Genomic DNA, 27,065 nt, shown 5'->3' with positions numbered 1-27,065 from the left:
CCCCCCCCCCCAGAACTCAGAGAAATTTAATCAAGTTTAATCCATTTTACTTAATTGGATCAGTACTACTTATAGAATAGTGTTGGGATTAATCAAATATCCCTCATAAAGCCGTAAAACTCACCATTTCGAACTGTTATTCTTAAAATTTTTCTGGAGGAGGGCCCCCGCAACACCTGCTTACCCTGGCGCGTATGCAACACCTCCACACCACCAGGTTTCAGTTGCGCATAAAACACCCATTAGCCTTAATCCTTAGCTGCGCTCCTGGGGAGCGGTATCTCGTTCGCTGTGACTTTCGCCATTAGCCGCAGTGGAAGTGGTCTTTTTTTAGTGGAGAATCGTCTCGCATGCGTTAAATGCGTGGTCTGTATGATATATTGGCTCATTTGAGTATTGCTTCTGTGTATTTCCTCGCGAAAAGGGGAAATCGATGTCTGGTAGCGCCCGCGCCGTGAGTGGCGATTTTGAAGTATGATTTTAAGCCAATGTTGCTTTTAAGTAACATCAAAAATATCTACATTTTCAGCTCTATTCACGCGAGATTCAAATCACGTGCTCTTTTGTGCTGCAAAGTTTAATGGCTAAATATACAGCTGCCACAATAATTGTGATCAGAAAATTTTCACGTTTTTAATGCGAGAAGTCTTGAAATTTAATTTCTCCCGGAAGCAGCTGTGGGTTGGAAAGGATAAATAATCGCAGAGCGACAACAATTGTAACGGCGGACTTGAGGATCCTCTAATGTAATATTCGTGCCAGTGTCTATTTATCCCGCTCTTTCCCCGCGCTTCTCCTTTCGCCTGCCCTGAACAACAAGCCCCCTCCTCCGAAGACAATTCCCTGTTACGCCCTCTTCCCCGAGGAAAAGGGCTTAACCACGTGCCAAAGGATTCCCCCAACACTCCCACCCATCCTCAGGAACACTCCCATCCATCCCTACCGTAGTCATTTCCGGCTTTCTGGAATCTGAAGATATTTGCTGCCCTCGTTCCCGACGAGGCACAGCCAGCAACTGCTGCCGGATGGTCTCGTGCGCGTAGTCTGATACAAACCCCCACCCCTCCTCCCATAAACCTCCTAGCAAGGCAGATGGAGCGTGCCGAGGCCGATGGCTATGTTTGAGCGAGGTTCCGAAAATGACGAATAGCGAGCGCCTAGACAAGGGAAGGGGCGGGGGTGAAGAGATGTAGCGCAGGCATGGTAACAGATGAAAGAAGAAATCCACCCGCGGGTTCAATGGTCGAATCAATTATGATCACTACTGAAAAAATGTCTGAAAATGACTCCATTTAATTCATTTCCATGATTTAAAAACATATTTTTCAGATTCCTTTTGGAAATTTTCGCCTACATCGAGAATTACGTGAACGTACTTCTAGGCGTAGGTTTATAAATTTCTTTGCTCGCAGTCCATTAAATTAATTGGGCATATTTTTTTTAAACGTGGTCGAGAGTGTCGTCACAGATTTTACGTGTAAAGCTCTAGAATAAAGCCAGAGCTCGTGCGGTTTGTTAAAATAATGTCGCGACTGTTTCCCTTTTACGTGATTCACTGATGTAGGTTGGTTGAAGACATATCCAATTTAAATATCACTAACTTAAAATAGTAGATCCGCTACCACTACGAAGAGCAACGAGAATACACACATCGGAACATAATATATCCGCGATTCAAGGCTTTCCCGTTCATTGCGCAAGTGAACTTTTATCCATTATTTGTAATTCCTACGGAAATTATATAGTGTCATGGTGCTGGATTCCATGCTTTTGAGGTCCACCAAGGATGACTGAACAAAAGAAAATAAGTTTGACAATGGTCTACACATTCGCCCGATACACCAGAGGTTTTTGAATCGATTTCCGGTCAAGTGCATTTTTCCTGAGACAATTTTAGAGCAGTTCGCTAAACAGTGGTCAAATAATAATACTACAACTATGTCTCCACAAATTACATAGTATAATGCATAAAACATCCTATCTGAGGGATATTCCAAAAAGTATCTACGGCCCTCGGAGGTAGTTACAAAATAGTCCATCAAATCCATTCCAGGAATAATAGTTGATTTAATAAAAAAAATACTGAAAAAAATTAAGGGAACTAATCCTATTCGTCTTGAAACATTCACGCTGATAGTAGTCATTGTAATACAATTTTCCTAGCTTTAGAGCCACGAATGTGTCAATTACAGCGGGGTCGTTAACGTAGAGCCGCAATATTAATTCATAAAATGAATTCGTTACATGGACGGGAAAGATAAGTCTTTCTCATTCAGCCATTTTCTTATAAGTTTAAAATAAAAAAACGCGAAAGTTGACGAACAATATCCATGAGTTGGTGACGACAATAGATATCTGGATCCTTAATTATTCAGAGAGAGAATTTTCGAATTCCATCCAAATCGACAATTTGAAAAGTAAAAATAGTGAACGAGGCCATCATAGCTCAATGACACCCACATACCTAAAATAAAATTTTTCACGATGATTATAAATATACCATTGCTTTTTAATGCTAGGGATCACGGAAAATCAAACAGCGCTTTCGCGGTAAATACCCCTCGCCGAAAGATGATAGTCTGAATTTTGATCGGCAAATAATATTCATTAATATTACGCTCCTCACTTTTAACTATTTTTTATGAGTCAGGAGAGCATTTTATTGTGTCTTTTCGAATATCAAACATTCTATATACCTATTGGTATGAATGACGATTCTCCGTAATTGTCAGTGTTGATAAGGTATTACTTCACAACTCTCCCCGTATTTTCTGAGGACTTCCGGTGGCTTCATTCACAAGGTAGAGCCATGTACGGGATAACCATCACTAAAGGTTACCGGGAATAGTCAAAACGAAGATAAATGAACGTCCCACCGCAAGTCTGAGTGATAGCAAAGAAATAGCTCGGTACAACAAATCCGTTGCAGTGCATAAGTTTCTGGCCAGATAACATCATGTAAGCGATAAGAGGAAATGCGCTGTTGACTTTTCTCGAGAATTTTTGAGATTCATACAGGTGGTGGAGTGATGGAGTTATCTTTTTCTCTATTGCCTGCCCGTCATATCGCTCTTCCGTTACGTAATAAATTTTACAAACGATGATTTACTTTTAATTCAACTCCATGGCCTTGAACGATTGAAGCCGCATTTGAGAACGATAAACTCGCGCTCAGAGTTAGGTAGAATTATCAGCAGAGAAGACGCGCCTACGAGTGCTCGCTGCGAAGAAAGGCTACATAGGGAGTATTTCCGCGAATTCAAATTCCCTGAAAAGCATTTTTTCCACACTTCACGTCATCAGGAGTAACCCATGCGCTCGAAGAAATGCCTCGGATATAACAACGTTTCAGCACCAGGTGAGCTAGACACATTTACATGACGAGAAAAAGGATACAGTTGTGGAGGAAAACGAGTGAAGTTAAAGTGAACGGTGTGCAAAATGCAAAAGTGATTCCTTTTCCTTTCGCCTCCATATTTTATTATAGCCTTTTCTCAGCCTTACCCTGTTTAATTAGATCCCAGTAATATCATACTGGGCTCCTTCACCAGCGATTGCTTTAATATTTTTTCGGATAAAAAAATGCATACAATGGCATGGTAGCAATAAATATTAAAAGTATGAGATGGGTGTGAAAACCAATGTGTAGTCAAATAATTGTAAAGTTTAGAGCAATTGTATAGTGATTACACCACAGCGAGTGCGTCAAAATACATATTAGCTATCCATTTCAGAGAAAAAAATATTTTTGGCAGATTGCTCACGGAGCATGAGCACTCATGAATTCAAAGTGTGCACCAATGTTAATAGTTGGATTTTCTTTTTTTTCGCAGAGGAAGTGTCGGGTTCGTGCTCCGAGGAGGACGTCGCTGGAGGTAGCGGCGTGTCGGTGACCGGTGGGGACGATTTGACCTGCAGGCGGTGCGGCCAGGACTATTCCACCCAGGATGAACTGCTGGAGCACCGGCTGCAATGCCGGGAGGGCGCCTCGACGCCCACGTCCGCCGAGGGCGAAGACGACGAGTGTCTAGAGAGGGTGGGAAGGGAGACGGCGGAATCTCCGGACGGTGCAAGGGGAGAGAGCGGAGAGGGCGAGGGGTACGACGAGGAGGGCGACCGGGACGAGGCCTCCGAGGCGATGGACGCCGACGAGGGCATCCCCAGGCCGCTGGACGACAGGGCGGACGATGAGGACGACATGGAGGCGGAGGAGGAAGGGATGCGCAAGGCGGTGCGCCGGAGGCTCGAGGACGCCGACGACAACAACAACGAAGATCTCGAGAAGGACGATGGCGAGGAAGACGAGAGGGAGGGAGCCATGGGAGAAGTCCAGGGTGAAGACGGTCAGACGGTCCACACCCAGATACTCAACAGGAGAAAGGAACGCAGCAGAAAGCCGAGGAAAGCGGTGTCGCTGAAAGACGTTGTCGACCCCGTACAAGCCGGACTTGTGCACCCGGCTTTCCCCTTGCAGTTTCCGGCCACCGCTGACAGAGCGGCTCTCCTGGCACCGCTTTTCCAGTTCCAGCAAGGGGCAGTGTCTCCGGACTCCTCCTCCGTCAAGTCCGAAGGTGCGCCCTTGGGTTCCCCGGCGGCTGCGGCTGCGGCGGCAGCGGCGACTGCTAATCTTAGTCCGGCCATAGCTGGGTTGCTCACTCAGATGGGAATACCCGGACTATCACTACCGGCCACGAACGTGACCCTGGAAGCCCTGCAAAACACGAAAGTAGCCGTCGCCCAGTTCGCAGCGTCCGCTCTAGCGGCTTCCGGAGGTGGGGCTCCCGGAACTCCAGGCGCAGCCAATCCAGAAAAGGCAGCCGCAGCAATTCAAGAACTGGCCGTCTTGCAGTCCACACTGTACACACTCCAACACCAGCAAATGCTGCAACTGCAACTGATACAGCAGTTACAACAACAACTGCAGATCACGAGGTGCAATCCACAAGACAAGGAGAATGGAGAGGAGGGCGAAGATGGAGGGCGCGAGGACGAAAGGGATGAGGGAGGTAGCGGTATGGGCGGTGCGGAAGGTGATTCTCCCGGACCAGAGGAGGTCGAAGGCGGCAGAAGAAGCCCCACATCTCTCGCACGCGCAGCATCTTCGCCGTCCTCTTCAGACGAATCTTCCCCATCTGCGGCCGTGTCTTCGGCTTCGAAACGCACCACACCTCCGCCACCACCGCACCCGCCCCCGTCACAAACCCAACAGCTCCTCCAGAGGCATTTCGGGAGCGTATCGTCACCACCCACTGCCTCCAAAAGCATTATTCAACATTACTCGCATTCCCCCCTCCTATCGCACCAGCTTCCGCATTCCTCTATCCTCCTAGGAAGCCAACGGTTGCCGGCGTCCGCCCCGACCACATCCGGTCCCTCGTCGGCCAGCGCGCCGTCATCCTCTTTAGCAACGATGGCGCACACTCCGTTGCCGGCCACGGGAGCACCGCTGCCACCGAGACCCCCAATCACGTCCTCAGGTCTTTCCATGGCACAAGGAGGGGCGAGTTCAAGTCAGACTGCGCAGCAAACGGCAGCCTCCATACTTGCATCGACCATAATCACCAATTCCGACCCACCACCTCCTCCAACTGAGCCAAATACTCTGGAGATGCTTCAAAGGCGAGCGGAAGAAGTCTTGGACAACGCCAGCCAGGGCCTTCTCGGTCACGGGCTAGCTGACGAACTCGCTTCCGCATCCGGACGCAAGGGCGGGAGCGGAAAACCTTCGGGCGGCTTGTCACCGAGAAGTGAACCCTTCTTCAAACACCGCTGTCGTTACTGCGGTAAGGTTTTCGGAAGCGACTCTGCCCTCCAGATCCACATCCGTTCCCACACGGGCGAGCGCCCGTTTAAGTGCAATGTCTGCGGTAGTCGGTTCACCACCAAGGGAAACCTCAAGGTGCACTTCCAGAGACACACCGCCAAGTTCCCCCACATCAAGATGAACCCTAATCCAGTGCCGGAGCACTTGGATAAGTTTCACCCTCCCTTGCTTGCTCAGCTGGGACCACCCCCTCCCCCTCCTCCCCCGCCTCACGCAATGCACCCGCACCACATCAATCCGTTCGCTTCTGCAGCCTTCCAACCCCCACCAAATCAGCCCCCGCCCCCTCCCCCGCCCCCGCCCACGACCTCCTCGGCACTGTTTCGGCACGACCTCGTGCAACAGCACCTGCAGGCTACCAAACAATCCAGCTCTCACCCTCACATGCCACCCCATCCGTCGCTCCCTCACCATCTCCCCATGTTCGGAGGACCGCACATGCCTCCGCCCCCGCCAAACGTAGCAGTGCCTCCCCCGCAGGCGCCGCCTCCGCCGCCCCAAACGCATCAGGACACCCCCGAGAACCTGAGCAAGCCTCAGCAACAGGCCACATCACCACCTCCTCACTCGACCACCCCTGGCATACAACCGGGGGCATGCAAGAAAGAGCCAAGCGACGACTCTGATAACGCGAACGAAGGAGAATCTGTAGCGAGAGAATCGGCAGCCAGAGAGGAAGACGAAGGAGAAGAACAAGAGGAGCAACTTGGCAGGAACACTGGCGAGGAAGGAGCGCGTTCAAGCCCCAAAACTGAACCCGATTCAGAAGCAGAAAGATATCCTTCCCCAGGAGGAGTGTATGGGGGCGATCTCAGTTTAGACAGTAAATACAGTGTGGAAGATATGGGAGATGACGACGATGGAGTTATGCCAATGGATGGAGACGACGATGAGTGTCAAGACGAGCGAGGAAGCAGAGAAGGCGGACACAGTGGAAGTCGTAGCACTCCCGGCGTTGATGGAGATGGAGACAGTATGCAAGATCAACCAGAAAACTTATCTAAATCGGTTGGCGAAAGGGCAAGTTTTAGTGAGAGCGTCCAACGCTTACCAGCGTCCTTACCGTTCCCCTTAGGTAGTTCCAGCGGCTTGGGAGGGCGTGCTGCCTCCACTTCTCCAACCCTAATGCACCACTCAGGAGTAGGAATGCCCCATCTCATGGGAGATGTTGATCCAGCTAAGGATCCCGCGATATACACTTCCTTGCTACCTCGCCCAGGAAGTAACGACAATTCGTGGGAGAGCCTCATAGAGGTAACCAAGACGTCCGAAACTTCCAAGCTTCAGCAGCTGGTTGACAACATAGAACATAAGCTAACAGATCCAAATCAGTGCGTCATCTGCCACAGGGTGCTTTCGTGCAAAAGCGCGTTACAGATGCACTATCGAACCCACACCGGTGAGCGACCCTTCCGTTGCAAGATATGCGGGCGAGCCTTCACGACGAAAGGCAACCTCAAGACACACATGGGCGTCCACCGCGCCAAACCTCCGACCCGTCTGCTTCACCAGTGCCCCGTGTGCCACCGCAGGTTCACAAACTCGTTGGTGCTCCAGCAACACATTCGCTTGCACACGGGAGAGCCGACAGATCTCACTCCGGACCAGATTAGGGCGGCAGAGGTGAAGGATTTCTCCCCGTCTCCCATTCCTCCACCCCCGCCCAGTCTCGGTTCACACCCCGCGGCGGCCGCCGCCTTCGCCTCTTCATTCCTCCGACAAACGCCTCCACCTCCGCACCTGCAGCACCACCCTTTCGCCGCCCTGTCCCCCCTGCACCCCCCGCCTCCGCCACCTCTATCCCTACACCCTCCGCCGACGCCACCCTCCAGAACATCCCCAAAGCCGGAGCAAGGATCCGAAGACGCAGAGGATAAGGAGGAGAGCCAGAGGAGGCAGGAGAATGTGGAAGACGAGGATGACTTGGGGGACGGCTCGCAGATGGCGGCGGAAGAGGATGCCGGAGAAGAGGATGAGAGCAGGGCAAGCGAAGAGGGAGCTACCGACAGGGAAGTCAAGGAAGAGGACAGAAAGCACGCTTGGCACGAAGAAGCCGAGGAGGCCCGTCCTCAATCCGCGGCCGCGGCCACGACCCCTCTGCAGTTGCAGCAGCCTTCCTTCCTGAGACAAGGCACTCCGTTGGCGCTGCATTCCCAGCATGCCCTTCTCCCAGCGTCCCTTCCGCCGGTTTCCAACGTCACGTCTTTCTCCACTTCCCTGGCCGCTCTTGAAAACCAAGTGCGAACCATCACCACGATGGCCGCCGCCGCTGCAGCCGCGGCTGCCGCCAACCACCACGATACGTCAGCGGGGGGCGCGAGGGGGGATCGGTCGCCCGGTTCCATAGGAAGCCCGGGACGGGCCGGGAGTCCCTCGCATGGACCCTCCCGAGTGAGTCCAGCAGTGTCGGAATCTAATTCCTTGGGTGCGCTGGACCTCACGCCGAGGGGAAGTGGTGGCGGAGGCGGGAGTGGGCACGGAGGCGGTGGCGCTGCCGGAGGGAACATGGGCCCCATGGGCGGCATTGGCGGCGGACCCCACCATCCTCCGGTTTTCTCGGCTTTCGGCCTGATGCCGCCGTCCTCCGGATCTCCACTCATGACGTCTGCTCTCTCTTCCTTAACATCGTCGGTGCTCACGTCGACCGCTTTCAGCCCGATGGCCTTGTCCGTGGGACATGGAGGTAAGACACCCATTTCTTTGCCACTAGCAATTGATTCTCTATTGATTGATCGTCTTGATATACTCAAATTCATCCCTAAATGATATTTAAAATGCTGGTCGGGAAGTTTGCCGCGTATTTTCTTCTTGAAAAATAGATTCAGGTAACCACTTTCACACATACTTTCATAATCCTCAAAAAGGGTTGCATCACAGGAGACTTTAAATACTTAAATTAATGAAGGCAATTAGTAATACCCACGACCATATGAGTTAATTTCTCACCCAACTAGCGACCGCGGTAACCATTTCCTCGCCACGGTTCGCCTCCCCCATTAGGCACCGTGTACTCCAAATACATTTGCAAGCGCGATTTGACCTCCCCATGTTTTCTCTACCTCACACTATTACCCCCCCGCCAAAGGAGAAATGTAACCAGTTATACTTGCATGTAAAACTGCCAAAATTTCTTTCGTCAAATGTAGAACTTCCTTCTTCCACGTTGATTTTATCTTTTAAAAATCCAATCACTGAATCAAAACTGGTAATCGTAAAATAAAAGGCTCACTGAAACGCGAACTAACCCACATAATTTTTCCAATTATGTAAAAAACTTTACTTAAAAACTGTCGGGTATTGACATATATTCTATTATTCAATTTGTTACAAATTCAACACCATCGTCGGTAACAGTACAGTAGCATTGTAACGCATTCGTAAGCGAGAATTTAAAAAATACGGTAATTAGTATTTGGTAGATATGTGATCATAAAAATCTTGAAAATCTGCTATACATAGAAATACCAGTGATTGAAAAATTGTAGAAATGAGAATTTCCAGATTCCATGGCCGCAATTCTCGCCTGAAAGTAAATAATGAGCGAATATTGAATAAATACAAATTATGATATTTTAAGAGTGAATTAATGAATATTCTGAAGCTAACGAGCGCATCGAATTTCGATTCTTTTTTTCACTTCAGGGCGGGGAAATACAACATGTAATATATGCTACAAGACTTTCGCATGCAACTCAGCCCTGGAAATCCACTACAGGAGTCACACCAAGGAGCGACCTTTCAAGTGCACCATATGTGACCGAGGCTTCTCGACAAAGGTGAGTACAATTTAGTGTCTCTCCACTTTCCCATTGCTCTACGCGAGGCCTTTCGTGGCATTTTTGCACCAGGTAGCGCTCTCATTGTGCGCGTCATAATCAGAAAATAATAATCATAGAATCACACCCAAGAGCAGGAATCGCGTCGACCAGAATCAAATAAAATTACCTTAAATTAGTACATACAATAGCGAAAACATTCGCAGTCAGGGGAGATCCAGGATTTCTTTCTGGGGGGGCACAAGCAAGGCCGTATCCAGGATTTTGTTCTGGGGCAAGGTAGATCCGCCTATGCTCGCAGTTTATCATTTGCGTCACCCGCGGAAGCCAATAAGTAATTTTGTTTTACTGAATGATAACCAATCAATTCAATAACGAATTGCAGCTCACTACAGCCGAGTATTTCACTCTGAATGAAGCAGATATTTTAATCATATGTATACCACAATCGTATTTATTTCCCTGGAGATAAATGCCAGAAAATGCTCTGTATGAAAAAAAAAATATGCCAACCAAAAACTCCATCACGAGCTGCCTTCATCGTTAGAAAAAGAAAAAACGTTGTAAAAGGCTTCTTCCACAACGAAGCCGCGGCATTCGGATTCCAAAAAATGTACCGCGAATCACCTTGACATTCCGGTAAATTACGCATTTCTGAAAGAGCTCCATGGAAAATAAAATGAAGCCGTTCGCGGAATTTTTATAGCTTTTTGGTGGGAACACCCGAGGGTGGCGCTCTAGTCGAAGGAAGTTGACTGATGTCCCGTCCGTTGGGTGGTGTTTGTGCCGGTCTCCGACATGCCAAACGACCGACGACAGGGGGTTGGGAAGAGGAGAGGGTTGATTGTGGGAGGAGAGATGGGGAGAGTGTCGGTGCAAGGTAAAAAGAAGCGGCAAGTGAGGGGAGGAGTGCATTTGCTCCAACGGCGACGCATTTTGTTGCCTTGTAAAACGTCTTCAATCTTTTTGGGCGCTGGTGTGGGTGAGTAGATGGCACCGGCTACGCCCTCCTCCTCCACCCCTCTCGAGACTCCCCAACCCCCACGAACAGACATACACACGGCTCCCCCGCCCCCTTCTCTCCCCAACCACTCCCCCCCATCTCAAAATTAGCCGTCGTTGGAGCTGACCCAAGCCTCGGCTAGACCGTCGTCTGATACTGCTTATTTTAGAAGGAGTTTTCGCCCCCCTTCCATCGCCCTCTCCAACCCCACTCCTCCTCCCTAGTCCTGACGCTCTCTACCCCCTCCTCCTCCTCCAAAAACCACCCTCACTCCATACCTCCACCCACCTCACCCCCCCCCCATCTCTAATGCCATTCTTTCCACACCCCTTCCACGGTCTCCCCACCCACCTCCACCTTTGATTCTCTTTTCTAACCCTTCCTCCTCTCCTGTATCTTTCTAGCATGTTTTTCCATTGTCAAAATTGAGGTGATTTTTTTCAAATGATCCTTTTTTCCGTTATAGATAGTACATCTCATGCATTAGGAAATCAGAATAAAAATACTCCCCTACTCATTTGAAATAATATTCTATCTTGACGATGAAACCAATCTTGGCATGGCCCCAACCTTCATTTCAGAAAAATTAACCGAGGTTTGGCAGATAATTCCATTTTCAAAGATAAAGCTTGAAGACGCTTGTTCTAATATTTTCACAAAGAAAGTATGTACACCTAAATACAAGGCCATTCCTTGTAATTACAGTATGACCCTCCCTGATCCCTTTCTAATTTAGCACATTTAGGGTATCTTTAGAGCTTGGAATTAATTTATGGAGTTTTACAGCATTAATAATAAAGTTACATGACGTCAAATTTGTGGTATTTTAGTATATCTATCAACAAGTAAATGTCTATAGTTCAATCTTTAATTCAGGTGTGGTTTATAAACAAACATTTTTGAAAAAGGAATGAATAATAGTAGAAAGTGATACACCATGCGACCTGTTTTTATGAATTTTTAAACCAAAGGTCATTAATATTAAACTTTGATTAGTGGTGGGAAGGGTAAAACAGCACCACTGTTTACTTGAACATATTAAGGCTGGACTAAAAATTAATTGGAATGATTTAAGGATTGCTTAATGCAATTGCAAATGCAGTATTTAATTTCATATACATTCATAGGCGGATTTAGGGGAGGGGGGGGCACGCTTTACAAGTAGTTAAGATTTTTAAAATAAATATTGATAAATTGTATTTTCTATTACAAAAGTTATAAATATTTACAAATTAATAACTTTTATTTTAAAATTAACAGTATATATATTTGAGTAATTGTTGCATGTTGTTTTTAATCCCAAATATGAGATGACCGTTTGCCTGTCAGACCTTGGTGCCCCCCCACCCCAGATAAAAATCTTGGATCCGCCCCTGCGTACACATAACAGTTTCAGCTATTACTATGCTAAATCGGGTTGCTAATCTTATTTGAGTATTCAGTACATATTCTCATCTGACAATGTCATCTCAAACAATTTGACACTACACCATTCCTGATGATTCCTAAATGAGACACTAAAGATAAAAAACCTTACAGGCAGATAAAACACAAGTTGACAACCTCGATAGCCTTTCACCATATTTCCCATAATCAAAAGGTTGTTCTTGTTATACGGCTGCTTTACAATCACATATTATTAATCCCATCATATCTCCTTACATTATTACTGTTTTTGAAAGAATTTTGATCAGAGAATAATGTCAAAGTATGTAATTTGGATCTGAAAATTTACACCAGAGACAACTAAAGAAGAATATATTTATATACTTCATAAAATCAATGGAATGCAAAAGAGTCAATGTCATGAAAGAGTATACCCCTTTTACATATGCATAAGCTATACACGCCTCTGATAATGTCACATTAATTGATTTAATTAAACCTTGATCAAATCCTATAGCCTCTAGTTAACTATTTAAATCTTTAAAATATGTACATACATGTCAGTTATATTCCTATAAAAAAAGGCTTTAGCTTTCATTGGAAAATAATCAAGAATTCGTATGCTAAATATAATAGAAATGCATTTTTACACCTTCTCTGCCCTTCCTTTGGGTGAGAAAGAATTTTTTCGAAAATGTTGTTCTGCGCTGCTTTCAGGAAATAACCGAACTTCTAGACCCTCTCAACCCTAATGCCCAAGCCAACCATGGTGTATGCCTCTCATGTCAGAGGCGTATCCAAGGCTTCAACGGCAGCGGAGGGGGCAACCTGCAGCGCCAGCTGCCTCCACCCGCAAGACCAAGGCCTAAAAGGCGTAAGCGGGCAGGCGAGAAAGTGTCAAGGTTGCCCCCCCTGCCTCTGGGCCTACCTGTTGGATACGCCCCTGACTGGAACCCTTGGTTGGTAAGGGACCACTTCCCTTCATTATCTTCCCCTCTCTTGTCACATCACAGAGCAACTAAACCACAAACAGCTTTTAAATCAGCTTTTGTAGGCAAGCATGGCCTTGGTCACTTGAAAAACTTTTCATATTATTTTTTATAGCGGTTGGCCTCGTGTAGCATATTACATGAGTAAATGCCAACTTTTTCGTGGAACAGGAAATGAGTGAAAAAACAATGCATGCATTTCATATTGTTTTCTAGTGAAAAGTAGTTGCGCTCACTCAAATAATTGCTACTAATGTAGTGTGCCAGTAAATTTTACTGCCATATTGGAGCATTCATTTACCTTAAAAACCAAATTTTTATAACAAGAACTTTATATGTAGCTTTCTTCATGTAACCGATCATCTCTTGTTTAGACATCAAACCAATGGAATGCCCAATGAGAATCGGCAAAGATTTCCAAATTTCTAACCTGATGGATAAACTGAAGGTTAGGGAGGGAAATTACTTCCTATTAAATTGTACCAGTATCCCAAGTACCTTATGATACCAACTGATGAACCTTACCAATAATTATTGACATGACTAATTTTCAACAGATCTTGCTTCTTGCATGAATTCTTTCAATTAGGTTTCCATTCCGTTTGCAATATTTACCCTGAGCTTCATTTATAAAATAATAACTCAAATATCTGATGAAAATATTCTAGGGAATTAGAAATTGGACATTATTCTTGGGTGCGAAAGGATAAGGTTTTGATAAGGTTAGAATAACTCAAAATATGGACAGTTTAAAATTCACTAAATGCCAAAATATCAGTTTCAACTAATACACTACAGTTAGTAACAGTGCATTTGATTATAGAATTAAATTAAACAAACCTAAATTGAGTAAACAAAAAAGTAAAACTTTAATCTCAATAACAATGCAGTGCATTGCCACCGTACATAAAATATTTCCAGAAGAAAAAGCTTATGCTTATGAAAAGCTGAAAATTCAAAAAATAAGGTTACCAGATAAAGAGCATCTAAAATTGAAATAATTTGCTAATTTAATTATGTACTATCCTTCAACTCACGACTTAAAAAGAGTAAATTATTATAGACTGCTGCTGATTACTTCTCTTAACAGATTCGCAGAAATGAAGTTGATCCTCCTCAGAAATTCGTGAAGACTCTGAGACAAACTAACATTGTCTTTCAGCCTCTCAATAATTTTCTGCAGGCATCCAAATTTAATTATACCGGTACATTGAGCTAATTGTCTTCTTTCAATACTTTGCAAATAGATCTTGCAAAGTATAGCAAAAAGATGGATTAGCTCTTGAATTCGATCTCTTACAAGGATTTTCACAATGATAATATAGCAGTTGTGATTGTGAATTGCTTTTGAATGGCGTGGCTTCTATAAATATTATCTTTCATCATAAAATATCATATGAATGATAACTAACCCAGCTATGATAACTGCGACGCATGATATCATACATGAAACTATATCAAAAGTTTTTTCATCCTGCTTTGCACTGATAACTTGCTTTGCTGTGTGGAGCTATTTCTCAAAAATATACTTTATTGTCACCGTATAAAATGTCACTCCAAGAGTTGTGTAGTTGAAGTATATGTCATTCGTGAAAATGTAGAAAATTAAAATGGCTGTGAGATTTTATTAAATGTATCCCACAAGTCCCTGTAGAAAACTAAAAACTGTGGAACTTAACATCTCCTGAACATTATGCTCTAACTAATATGAACTTCAATAGTTTCAAAGTCACATGGTTAAGCTATGAAGGTCAATGATTTTTCTAACAAAAGTAAAAATATTAATTATGCATACCAAATGCCTTTGAGTTATTTTTTAAAGCTCAGCAATAAAAATCGATTTTGAATAGAAACACTAATTCTATAAAATTATCCGGAAAAATTATTGGCAGAGATCCTAACAGAATAGTTATGATACGAAAGTACCACCTCTCATTCATGTGTGTTTTATTCTTCAGGGAAACATGAAGCAGCATATGCTAACACATAAAATAAGAGACATGCCTCCCCACCTGTTTGAAGCAAGCAGCCGCAGCCCAAGCACAGGATCCCAAGGGCTGCCCATGAGTGAAGATGCCAATCACCATGGTGGAAGTGGGAGCAATGGTAGCATTTCTTCCAGTATGCAACCAGATGACATGGGACCTCTTGGCGATGTTAAATCTAACCCAGGGCCAGTAGCATTGGATGGCTCCAGCATCAAGAGGCCACCAGAAAGCGAAGGAACTCTTCCTGTCCCGAAAAGACCACCAGGCAAGTACTGATGCAGGGCCGTGTATAATTTTGGCCAGTCAGTTACCACTGGTATGAACAGGTTTAAATTTTCGGCAATGTATTATTTTTTTAATAATGCCTACATTAGTTTCTCATTCAGTCTTTTTAAAATGCACCTAGATTTTATTTCAAAGAAAATCTTGGAATCAACATCAGTCAATTTTGCAACCAGCCGCTAAAATTTGATAAATCTTTTTATCATAGGAAACTCGACTTGTGATACCATAAATAAAATAGAGTAGTTATCTTTTCATTAGCTTCAATATCTTAGCACATATGTAACCCTATACACATACTTTCAAAATTTATTAACCTTTTGCCAGGGCTGGTCACAAATTTAAGTCATAGAAATTGAGTTCATTTCTGATTGTTATAGATAGAAATAGTAAATTTGTCAAAGTTTTCTCATACATAATAATAAAAATAATATCCATAATTATTCAGTATAACTGTGACTCTATTGCATTACATTACAAGAAAAATTATTTAAAATACATGTTTATTAGTGTGTTCAATGAATTAATTAATGTTAACATATCTCATTTTAAAAATTTAAGATTTTTTCCTCATTTGTGTGGTTTGAATTTGGTATGGTAATTCACAATTAACGACCATTCTCAAAGAAAGCTAACTACTTGATTCCAGTAACCATTTCCTGGCCTTTGTTAGAATTATAACATTTTGCTATGCTTTGCCCTCTTCTGCCTTAACATTTCAAAGTGTGCTCAGTATTCCCAAAAGTGGTTTTGGTGATCCTGCATGATGACAATCAGAATTGTAGTCCATGGGAAACTTGTCTCTATATAAAAGTGGTCATGGTCATTGAAGGGAACTTGGAATAGGTCATCTTTTTACTTTTACACTTAAAAAATAGGGTAATTTACATCCTCAAGGACTGGAGTCATTGTTAATTCAAGTTCATTGATATTATTGCCTATTACTGAGAAATAAAAAATCCTGATTCAGACTACGCATTGAATCTTACATTGATAAGAAATTCCACCATGCAAAACACTCCATCTGCAATAATTTTACTACTCAAAATATGCGCCTTCAAAAAAATGTTATTCCATTTGTCAAAAAAATCCAATCATGTATTAGCTAAGCCCTTTATTTGACATCAACAGTAAAGAGCGATAGATAACGACATTTAAAAACAAAATTTTTACCAATCATTAATGAAGAGCTCAAGAAATTTTTTTACCGAATTTTAAAATTAAATAATAAAGGAATTTCAAGGAAACATTAACTCAGAAAAGCAGTCATATTTCCCCATTAAAGATCTCTTAAGTGGTTCAATTTTTCACCAGATCAGCTCCAGATAGATTTCGTGAGTTAAGAAAAAGACTTTTGCTGAATAAAAATTACCATGAAAATAAGTGTTTATTATAGCTAAATACCAATAAAATTCAACATATATGAGCTAGGACTGCACAATTTGTAGAGTATGTATATGGCAGGAGTAATTTCATTTTCTAACTATTGACAACCCTTATCTTAAATGCTATAAACAGCTTTTCATGATGAGCAGAATGAAATGTTACAGATAAAAATTTCACTTAGAATGCCTAGGTAAAAGATAAAATACAACCACACACTGCTTCAAGAGTATAAATAAAATCATGTACATCAGAAAACATTTTCACTACATATATTATTCTGATATTCTCTTCTCCAGAATATTTCTGATTGATTTTAAATTAAAATAACTTAGATACACATAATTTTAATAGCACGCAAGGAAAATTGTACCAATAGTATTATGAGTACATTATCGTAATAGTGAAATACCAGAAAATATTATTTTTTGGATAAAATTTTCATCTTTTATGTCATTCCTATTGTATACACAAGTTTCAAAAACTTGCTGTATTATTAGGTATATTATTGACTATAATGGAACAATAACTCAATCAAGCAATTTATTCAGAACCAAAAGGAGTAAATAGAATAAAAACTCTTGTTTTCATTCCAATATTTGCGATATGTCACTCCAAAATGAGGTCTGACTTGAAAAGATATCAAAAATATTGATAAACTGAACAGGAGAAATAAAATAACAAGAGTTTCCCAAACATTGATACAAATTTAATGAGCGCTATAACCCACATAACACACAATATCTACTTGATATCTCCAGCGTGTTTTCTATGTCTTGGATATTTTAAATATCTGCTAGGTGTCTAAAATATATCTATTTTGAGCTAGGACTCTTATTGTATGATTCAAGTGCAATTATACAAAAAAACACCCGAATCTAGGAAAAAATGTGACTGCTATGCTTTTTAGCGGATGGATAGATGAAGTCATTGTACACATATGCACTCAGAAACCGAAGGCAACTCTTATGACAAATGTTTATAAAAGCAATTTAAAGTTACGCAAACTCATTTTTCAAATATCTACTGGATGTCTAGAATATCTCTCTTCTATAAAAGTATGGCTATTGCTTGGACTTCGAAAATACCAACATGAAAGGCAGGCTGTAAACTGAAAAATAAACTCTTGTTACACAGAAACATATTATAACACAGTCCTGAATTTTCCCAGCGGATTCAATTTGAATATGAATGTTTAGAAAATATCTGCTCAAGATATCTTGTGGATATAGGAAAAGCAGACAATCGGGTATCTACAACCTGTCTAGAAGATGTCTATAAGTTATTACAAGATATTTCCTACATTTTAGCAAAAGATGTATTAGATATTTTATAGATATTTTGTAGAAATTTTTTGCTAAGTGGGCAAGTCGAACAAAATTTTCTAAATATTCAGAACTAGCATAGGGTGAATTTTTTTTCTTTCGATGCTATTATTGGGGGAGGGGGAAGTCTTGAACCCTAACTGACCTCTCCTCCGACCAATCCCCAAAATACTTTCCTTCTTACAATCTTCCCTTATACATGAATGCGTGTGTGTGTGTGTGCTTGCAGGCTTGCCAAAGCACTTGTGCCACGTTTGCAATAAGAACTTCTCGTCATCGTCAGCACTGCAGATTCACATGCGAACTCACACTGGGGACAAGCCGTTCAAGTGCACAATCTGTCAAAAAGCTTTCACCACAAAGGGGAACTTGAAGGTAAATATGAGTAAAATTTATGAGAAATTTTTCAAAAGATTAAATTTTAGTGCCCATCACCATGTTGTGATAACTGTAAAATCCAATATCTACAAGCACATATCCCCTTTCAGCAGTAGGGAGTGGAATGTTCTAGGATAAATTAAATTTTAAAATCAATCTGTAACTATTTCATACACATGAAATTTTAGAATTGCCAAAATGAATAGAACGAGATGTCGTGTTCAAATATGTTTGGAAAGGTTTCAAGAGTCAATGATGAAATTGCTATTCCATTTATCCAAGCAATAAAATAATGAATACCTGACAATTCATGAAATTAATGGAGAATTCACCGTAATGCTTTACAGGCTGAATCTCCTATAATGCAAGTCTTTTAATATATCACTTGTACACTTTCCAAGGGCCAGAAAAATATGTTCTCCAATTGCAAATCACTGAATTTTTTTGTTCCATGCGTACTAGAAGCATTGACCTACATGTTTTCTAAGAGTTCCACCACTCCAATGACGTAAAACAGCATATCTATTAAATTTTAATCAAACCATTGGCATTTAAAATTGAATCCCCATTTTGCACAAATCTGGAATCTAGCACAGTAAAATAGAGAATACTTAAAGACTAAGATGCAGTAAAACAACTTGTCACCCAACTGCAGTTGCATTATGTACTACAGAATGCCATTTAAGTAATATATCATTGAATTGAAATTTGTTACCACATTAGAAAAATAAAGCTTCATTACTGATTTAATATTTGTGCATCACTCTGAAGCCCATGCCTAAAAAAATTGCATTGCAGCATCAATGTGAAAAATCCCCTTCGAAGATAATATTACTTTTATCTGGGTGTTGCATAAATTCATCATTAAGAACATCAAATAAAAATTCCACTCCCTAACATTCCCATAAGTTTGTTAGATGAATTTTATTGGCTTAATCTTGTGCCCAATGTGTGGCCAAGTTCTTGTGGATTGCAGAAGGCTAAAATTATATAGCTACTCATGCTCTGCTTTTTACTAATGCTTGGCCTATCTGACTAACAATCCTTGAATCCTATTTTATGTAGTGTTGGTTTATTTAATAATTGTATTCGTAATTACACTCATTCAATCACGCAAGTTATTCCTACCTATCCATAAGGCTGTTCCAAAAATAATTTTGTCACATTGAGTAATAGTTTTTCTTCATTTATTTTTGTTTCCCCACTAACCTTTGAATTCACTATGTCCATTCATTTTCACTCATGTGTTAGTTTAATCAGTTTTATAAAACTTTGTCATTGGGTAAAATTTATTTTCTAGCAATGAGTTACGACTATTCATGAAGGCATGGAACCTATCTCACGGATGATGATAATTTTTTTCATAACTCTTTTTTTAATGAATAGGTGCACATGGGAACACACATGTGGAGCAACGGAGCATCTCGGAGGGGCAGGAGAATGTCCTTGGATCTCCCCCCCATTCCCATGACACCGAAAGACTCAGATTTTCTCCAGAGGAGACCTGATCTATTCTACCCTTATCTCCCAGCTCCCTTCCTCAACGGAATGCAGCAAAAGGTATAGTAAAAATTTCACACCATAATTATTTGTTAGCTTTTGATCTAATTGAAGAGAACCATAACCAGTGCTAGATTTACATATTTAAGCCCAGGGGCACCGACTCCATGGGGCCTGAGGGGGCCCGAGCCCCCTCAAAACTTTGTTATGGGTGTGAGGAAAAAATGTGTCAGGCTTGTCGATTTTCCCCGGAGTGTCAAGATATCAATATTCGAGTAATCAGGGGTCTAATTTTGATCATATGACACTTCTAAAATGCTTAAAAAACTCAAAACTCACTTCTTATAAAATTTTCCGGGGCAAGATCCCCGGCTTGGGCCCCCCCAATATTTTTAGTAAGTCGGCACCCCTGTTTAAGCCCCATACTAAATCAGTATCCATAAAAAAATTTCCTCAAGGATTCATGTGGAATTGGGCGGACTTCGGGGGAAATTATTTGTGAGGTGTCTATGGTAATGGCCCATATGCACCATGAACATGGGACACTTTGGATTTCAATGAAATCAGTTGGAGCAAGCCTACAGCTAAACTACAAACTAAAACTATAGCAGGATACATTGGTAATGTCAGCCAAAAGTTCAACATGCTGAAAGAAGCCTTGATAATAATGTAAAAACAAGTGGAATTAAAAGTTCAAGGCCTTAAAAACAAAAATATTTTCAAAATAATTATTTTTAGTTTGTGTGCAAAGCCAAGACCAGGCTGAGTAAGTGCAAAACCTGGTAAAACTTCAAATAGTCACATCCCTAACACTGGGAATCCTATCTTTAAACATAAAATTTACATTAAATCTTTAACCCTTTTAGTGCTATCCTTCTTCCCAGGGTACAGTCGAAAAATGCAGAGGGTATTTTAATAAAATGTAGCGACTAGGAAAAAGTCAACATTATATAGTTAATTTTTTAGATATCTTTAAGCGGTTTCTTTTTAATTAATGAGATTATATTGGACAATAATCACAACATTTTTATACGTTTACTGATATATAAGTCCTTTTCTTTCAATGTCCTCAAATTTAACAACAACTACGTAAAAGCCGCCACACTTTTCAGCCGAGCGGTAATAGCCGATATATCGGCGCACCGCACTAAAAGGGTTAAAAAAATATTCTCAAAATTAACATGAAAGTGGCTAACCAAATTTATTTGACTTTTCACAGTTGAATGAGATCTCGGTAATACAGAGTGCCAACAGCAACCACATGCCTGTCCCCCCTCAAGTTCCTCCAACGAGTGGACCCAACGCGTCTGCGGCTGCAGCTGCAGCTGCTGTGAGCAAGTACGCAGCCCTGGCTGCTTTCGCTGGATACGACAAACCCCTTCCTCCTCACCATCCACCACCCCCACCTCCTCATCACCACGCTCCGTCGGGCGAACCCACGCACTCTCCTCTCTTTCCACCAATTCTGAGGCAGCCAATACCTCCGCTACCCCAAGCACTCAAGGCGTCATCGCCTCCACCACCATCCTTAAATCCCCCCCCGTCCCCATCCATGCAGCAGTCCCAACAGCACCAACATGCTCTCAGTGGTGGTTCTAACGCCCAAAGAAACTCATCCCCGAACAGCCCTCCCCCCATGTGGGACCTACACTTCGAGAGGGAGCAACGGTCATCTGTGCCGGGGGATAGTGAAGGACTAATGGACAGTTCACCTGCCCCTTCTCCGTCGACCCCTTCTCCGATGGTTACCTCTAGGGAAGAGAGCCTAGTTGTGTGATGAATCTAGTGCAGGAAAAAGGAAGGAATTGATACAAGGAGGAAACATTAATAAGTGTTTGAAGCCAATGGGTTCTAGTCCAATCAAAAGGCTGGTTTTAGTCAACTCATGTTTATGTAATTCTGCTATTGAAACCGCCATGACCCTTTTGTGGCTAGAGGCACAAACTGAAAAATTAGTGGCAGACAAAAGATATGAGACAAACTAATAGAATAAGCATAACAGTGAGACTGAGTGATTGTGTTGAAAGTTGAAATGGAGTCTACATATCGTCTAATGTGGTTTATTTATTAAGCAAGGTTGGTGGAATAGTTACAGTGAGAGGATGGTATCAAGTATATAGGAAAAATTGTTATATATTTCCCATCATGGTGGCTTTTTGATTACTTTTTCAACTTTTTTTGTAATTATTTTTTTGTTAATTGCTGAATTCACTGCTGCAATGTTCCTATTTTGAAACTAGTCTTAATGTGCAAGAGATGGGGGTGAGGGAATCCTGTGCAACATGTAATACTTTGAGAGTAAGGAAGGAAGTGAATAAAATGGTGTTGACATTTAAAAACAAAATGCTATTGAACAGTTCCAGCTGACAAAGATTTTTATGTGTAGATCTGTTTATATATGCCAATGTGGATGCAATTTTGAAAGTATTGTGAGCAATTTAACACAGCTGTGGTTAGTTGTCAGCCAATTCCTGAAACATGAAGCTCTGCTTCTGCCAAAACTTTGAATCTCAATTGCCAAACAGGGAACAATAACAGTGCAGTAAAAATATTATCTAGTGAAAACTAGGAAACAATGGCTTCTCAGAGGTCATTTACACTCATATGAAATGAGACGGAATAGAAATATGAACAAATGAAGAAAAAATAAGTGTAAATGAAAAGTTATAAAAATGCATGGTGAGTTAAAGGTGCCTGCGAGTGACTTGGTTTCCATGAGATTCATACGGAATGTGCTTTGTGGCAGCAATTAAAATAAGCACTTACAACTCTATGAACCCATGGAGATTGATCATAGTGATTTGAAAAAAAGGGTTACTGAAGTCCTAATTTTCTGTCACTCCTTTCCATTCCCTATTCTCCTCCATCCTAAGTTTATTGAAGACAATTGATTCTCTGTGATACTACACCATTTACGAGGGTTCTGCTAAGAATGTCAAGACTTGTTCAACAAGATAAAAGGCGGGAGGGTGAATTGAAAGAGTAAGGCTGAAGATTGTTGAAGATGTGTATAAAAGAACAGAAAGAAGTGTTTGGTATATTCTTGAGTGTGGTAGGAACTTTTTAAAATCATATCCTCTTAAAGGAAAAGTTTCAAAACCCACAGTACTTCATTTTGAAACTTTATTCCCGATTCGGAAAAGTAAAAATCCTGCATGCCCACATTTTAAATGAGCTGTTGTGCAATTTACTAACTACCAACATCAGAAATAATATCCAACAGTGTTTCTCTAGTTCCTGGAGTTGAATGGGACAAAATTAGATGGTGCAAATGTGAAAATGGAAGATGCCTAAAACGTGAGCAGGAAAGAACATTTGAAATTCCATGATTTGAACCTTTTCATTTACCTTCCATTTGCCCAGCTTCATCCAAAGAAGATGAAAAACATTTCAATAGTTTACATGGAAAATCAGATAGTAGCATCTCACTCAAGATACATTTCAAGTGTGAAAGCAAAAATTCTGTGGGGTTCAAAAGAGGTATTGTACATTTGCTACTGTACTTTGGTGTTATAATAATCATACAATTGCTGTTCAGTGGATGTTGCTCGGAACAGAAAGAGTACCTTTTGAGTTTTTACTGATGTTACCTGAAAATGAAACTTTTTTCCTTAAACCCTCTCCCCAACACTCTCTGTGACTATTCTGGTGAGTTTACGTTACTGTACATAGTGTATATGTGGATTATAGGTGCATATCTTCAGAGCAATGTTTAATTAGCATAGTTTGTGATAGAGAAAATTCATTGAACACCCATTTTACAAACAAAATCCACCCTAAAGAAACTCACTTGCTACATCCTGCAAATTTGTTAAACCTGTGGGGGGCTGAAATATTATAAAATTGTGATGCTAGTATAACTTAAAACTGAAAATTATTTTACATTACAAAGAATCAAGAGCTAAATTACCTAAGGCACTATGGACCCTGAAGGCCACTGAAACATTCATTCACATTCATTGAAATACAACTCCACACCTATCCACAATATATGTATGTATGACGATACCACATTTTAATTTGTAGAACAATTAAATATGCATCTGTATCAATCAGAAACATTCAATGAAATCTTGACTTAACATTTCACACCATAATTGCAGGAATACAAATTCTTTCAATTTGTTCTACTCAGAAATGACACACAATAAGAAATTCTTTATTTATTTTCCGACATATTTTCCAAAGATGAAGATAATGTCAGCATCAGGATACTTTTAAATCACTGATTTGATAAACAAGTAGTTAGTAATACTGGATCTCATATAAAAAATTATAAGAATGCAGTTCATGAGTTGTGTAGCTGTGGAAGGCTGTATTTCTAATTATGTGCATTAAGAAGATATCAGAGCATTTATATACAACTAATTGATCTCACTTATACCTCAAAATTATGACTCCAGAGGTATGGGATATAAGTGGCATGTAAGGTATTCACATTTCCAAAAGTTATATATAAAATAAAGTGTAAAAACTATAACTTGTTTCACCAAATAATATTAATTTTTGGCCGTAAAGTTTGAAGCATATCGAACCTATTTCTCATTAAATTCAAATAAAATTATCATAATAATAATATTTGTTTATCAATGTCTTTGCACTGCCAAGCTTGAAATTGTTTGTCCAATAACCTATGGTCCAAAGTACATGAAAGAAAAGGGGAGGAAACTGCTACCAACAAAAGCCAACTGATGCAACGGAAACCCAGAAGATGGGCGCTGACTCATATGTTATTTTACTTGGGTATTTCCCATGCATTTTTATTTTTAAGGGCACATTTCATCTAATTTCATCAGTTAAAGTCAGGTCCTGAATGTTTGTGACATATATCCTAAACTTAAGCACTTCTGAAAATAATTTTTTGAAGTCCATGTGAAACCAATCATTTCAAATTTATGGGCGTACTTTTCACTCATCATCGAAAGAGTAATCTTAACGTTTAGAGCTTCAGGGCAGAAATATTGAGTTGGGTTAATCATAACTACATGGCATATGACTGTGATATAACCAACCTAGCCTGATTAAAGCTCCCAAAATGATACAGTGAAACCTCGATATAACGACACCCCACGGTGCACTAATAAACACTCGCTATAGCGAATTGTCGCTTTACCGGAGGTGGAGCAAATAATAGCCAATATACCTGTTGCGAACAGATATACAGGAACAGGAGTGGTGCGGCGACAGATAAACATCTATCCGATAAACGTAAGCATAATCCAGACAAAAGGCGATGTTTTTTTGCATCACTAAATTTCCTTACTCAGATAACGACTAACTATTCAAACAATTCATAAGTGCCGCACTGAATAAAAATCATGCAAAGCATTGTTTCGTCATCATTATATTTATCGAACGACAGTTTACTACATAAATTTGAGACTGAGCACTCCATTAACTTCATTTCTAACATATCGCTAGCAATTACAGAGGTTAAGGAGTCTTCATGAAAGTCTTCCGGCGGTGAAACCCTCGCTATGGCGAGAGCCAACACCGAAAGGGTCTCGTAAAAACGAATTTTTTAACACGCTTATTATAGGGTCAATTGACGGTGCATCGGCTATCTCTCGTAATAGCGGGGGTGTCGCTATAGCCCGTACTCGCTTTAACGAGGTTCCACTGTATTTGAAATGATTAATAAAATGTGTGGAGAGCATTTTATAAAAAGCCCATTCGAGGGTAAACTTAAAAGTAAGGTCTCCAATTATCTTTGTCATTCAATATGACATTTATTTAAATTGTTGGATATACCGTTGGAAAGGTCATAGCTTGAGGTATTTTTCGATGTAGTCATCCTGGCACTCGATGACTTTTCTCCTTTGCACAATGCACTTTTGAATACCATTGTCATACTAGCTTCTGTCTGCGTTGCGAAGGTAAGTTTGACCTCTTGCACCTTGTCGTCCATCACGAACTTCATCCCTCCTTGGTGTTTCGTAAGAGCAAGCAACATGTGGAAATCACTGGGTGATAGAGTCCAAAAAATCATCTCCTTCCTCTTCAAAATGGCAGAAAACTTCTTCCGCACATTCCAGGTGCTGCCACTGATGGTCTTTTGTATGCTCTTTGGGTACCCACCTGGCACTGGACGTTTGCGCAGTCAGAAAGGAACATGTGGCACCACCAGTGGTGCCGACTCCATGGGGCCTGAGGGGGCCCGAGCCCCCTCAAAAATTCGTTATGGGTGTGAGGAAAAAATGTGACTGGCTTGTCGATTTACCCATTTAGTCTCAAAAGAGTGGAGTTTTGCCTTGGATAGTACCTGCAGGTGAATTAATTTCCTTGAAGAGAATTAGACTGTTAAATGGATGTATGTATGTATGTAACACAAGCATGAGGAGTTACTGTCTGTAAAAAAAAGTAAGACACCCGAGTTTGAGGAGCTCTAGCGTCTAAATGAAGCAATCAATATCAACGCAACAAAAAGCATGCAAAAGAAAATTTATTTCTACATTTGATCGTATACTTTTAAAAATCATCGGCTCCATAGTATTTCCTGTACTTAATTTTTTCTCTAAAAAGTACCCGTTTTTGGCACGTAAAATAAAGTTTCCCAACTTTGAGCGCTCAGTATTTCCCATAGCTTTTGTTCCAGTGAATTCTCTTTTGCATGTTTTTTTTGCATTGATATTGATTGCTTCGTTTAGAAGCTAAAGCTCCTCAGACTCTGGTGTCTTGCTTTTTTTTTACAGACAGTAGAGAGACTCCTTTATTTTTTTTCCTACACCACATTAGCACTCCCTTCAATCAGTTCTGTGATTCTGCAAAGCATTATTATAATTACATATATTTATGTAGTGATATACCTGATTGCATGGGAATGCTTAAACACAGAGGAAGTCACAGTGACATGTGGACTTGGAGCTGGCAGTTTAGCTTGGACTAGATAACAAGATCACAAAAATGGTCAGGCCTAATAAATTGGTCTTTTCCTGACATAGATATGGTACCAATTTCTTATTCTGAGATGTAGCAGACTAACAATACTGCGAAAAAACTAGGGGTGAGCCGATAATTAAATACGATGTAAATACTGGCCGATATTGGACAATCGGCATATCGGTATCGGAGCACCGATATCCGATAATTTTTCCTCTACCATAATGTTATTTATGTATGTATTTACCTCATCAAGGTGAAATATTGGACCAGATCAAGTTATCGGTTCTAAATATCGGTTATCGGTACTAAATATCGGTTATCGGAAAAAAAGATTATCGGCTCACCCCTA

General features: G+C 41.3%; 1 protein-coding gene across 4 annotated transcripts in view; it reads left to right on the top strand.

Moving 5' to 3' along the window:
• LOC124156357 (homeotic protein spalt-major) overlaps nucleotides 1–23,399 on the top strand; it is a 289,209-nt gene extending 265,810 nt beyond the window's left edge. Inside the window, exons 1-8 of one of the 4 annotated variants that reach the window (XM_046530873.1) lie at nucleotides 3,205–3,358; nucleotides 3,834–8,507; nucleotides 9,467–9,600; nucleotides 12,707–12,952; nucleotides 14,937–15,231; nucleotides 18,186–18,331; nucleotides 19,721–19,894; nucleotides 21,054–23,399. In XM_046530873.1, the coding sequence (XP_046386829.1) occupies nucleotides 3,313–3,358; nucleotides 3,834–8,507; nucleotides 9,467–9,600; nucleotides 12,707–12,952; nucleotides 14,937–15,231; nucleotides 18,186–18,331; nucleotides 19,721–19,894; nucleotides 21,054–21,611 (6,273 nt within the window). In that variant the 5' untranslated portion in view covers nucleotides 3,205–3,312 and the 3' untranslated portion in view covers nucleotides 21,612–23,399. Of the gene's footprint in view, nucleotides 1–3,204; nucleotides 3,359–3,833; nucleotides 8,508–9,466; nucleotides 9,601–12,706; nucleotides 12,953–14,936; nucleotides 15,232–18,185; nucleotides 18,332–19,720; nucleotides 19,895–21,053 lie in introns of those variants that run through there. The other 3 variants (XM_046530872.1, XR_006864305.1, XM_046530874.1) reach the window with 3 other exon arrangements.
• The last annotated feature ends 3,666 nt before the right edge of the window (nucleotides 23,400–27,065 follow it).

Source organism: Ischnura elegans, chromosome 3, assembly GCF_921293095.1.
Source record: "Ischnura elegans chromosome 3, ioIscEleg1.1, whole genome shotgun sequence".
In the NCBI taxonomy this organism is placed as follows: Eukaryota; Metazoa; Arthropoda; class Insecta; order Odonata; family Coenagrionidae; genus Ischnura; species Ischnura elegans.
Note: the sequence above shows the minus strand (reverse complement) of the source record. Positions and strands in the feature narration are given on the sequence as shown.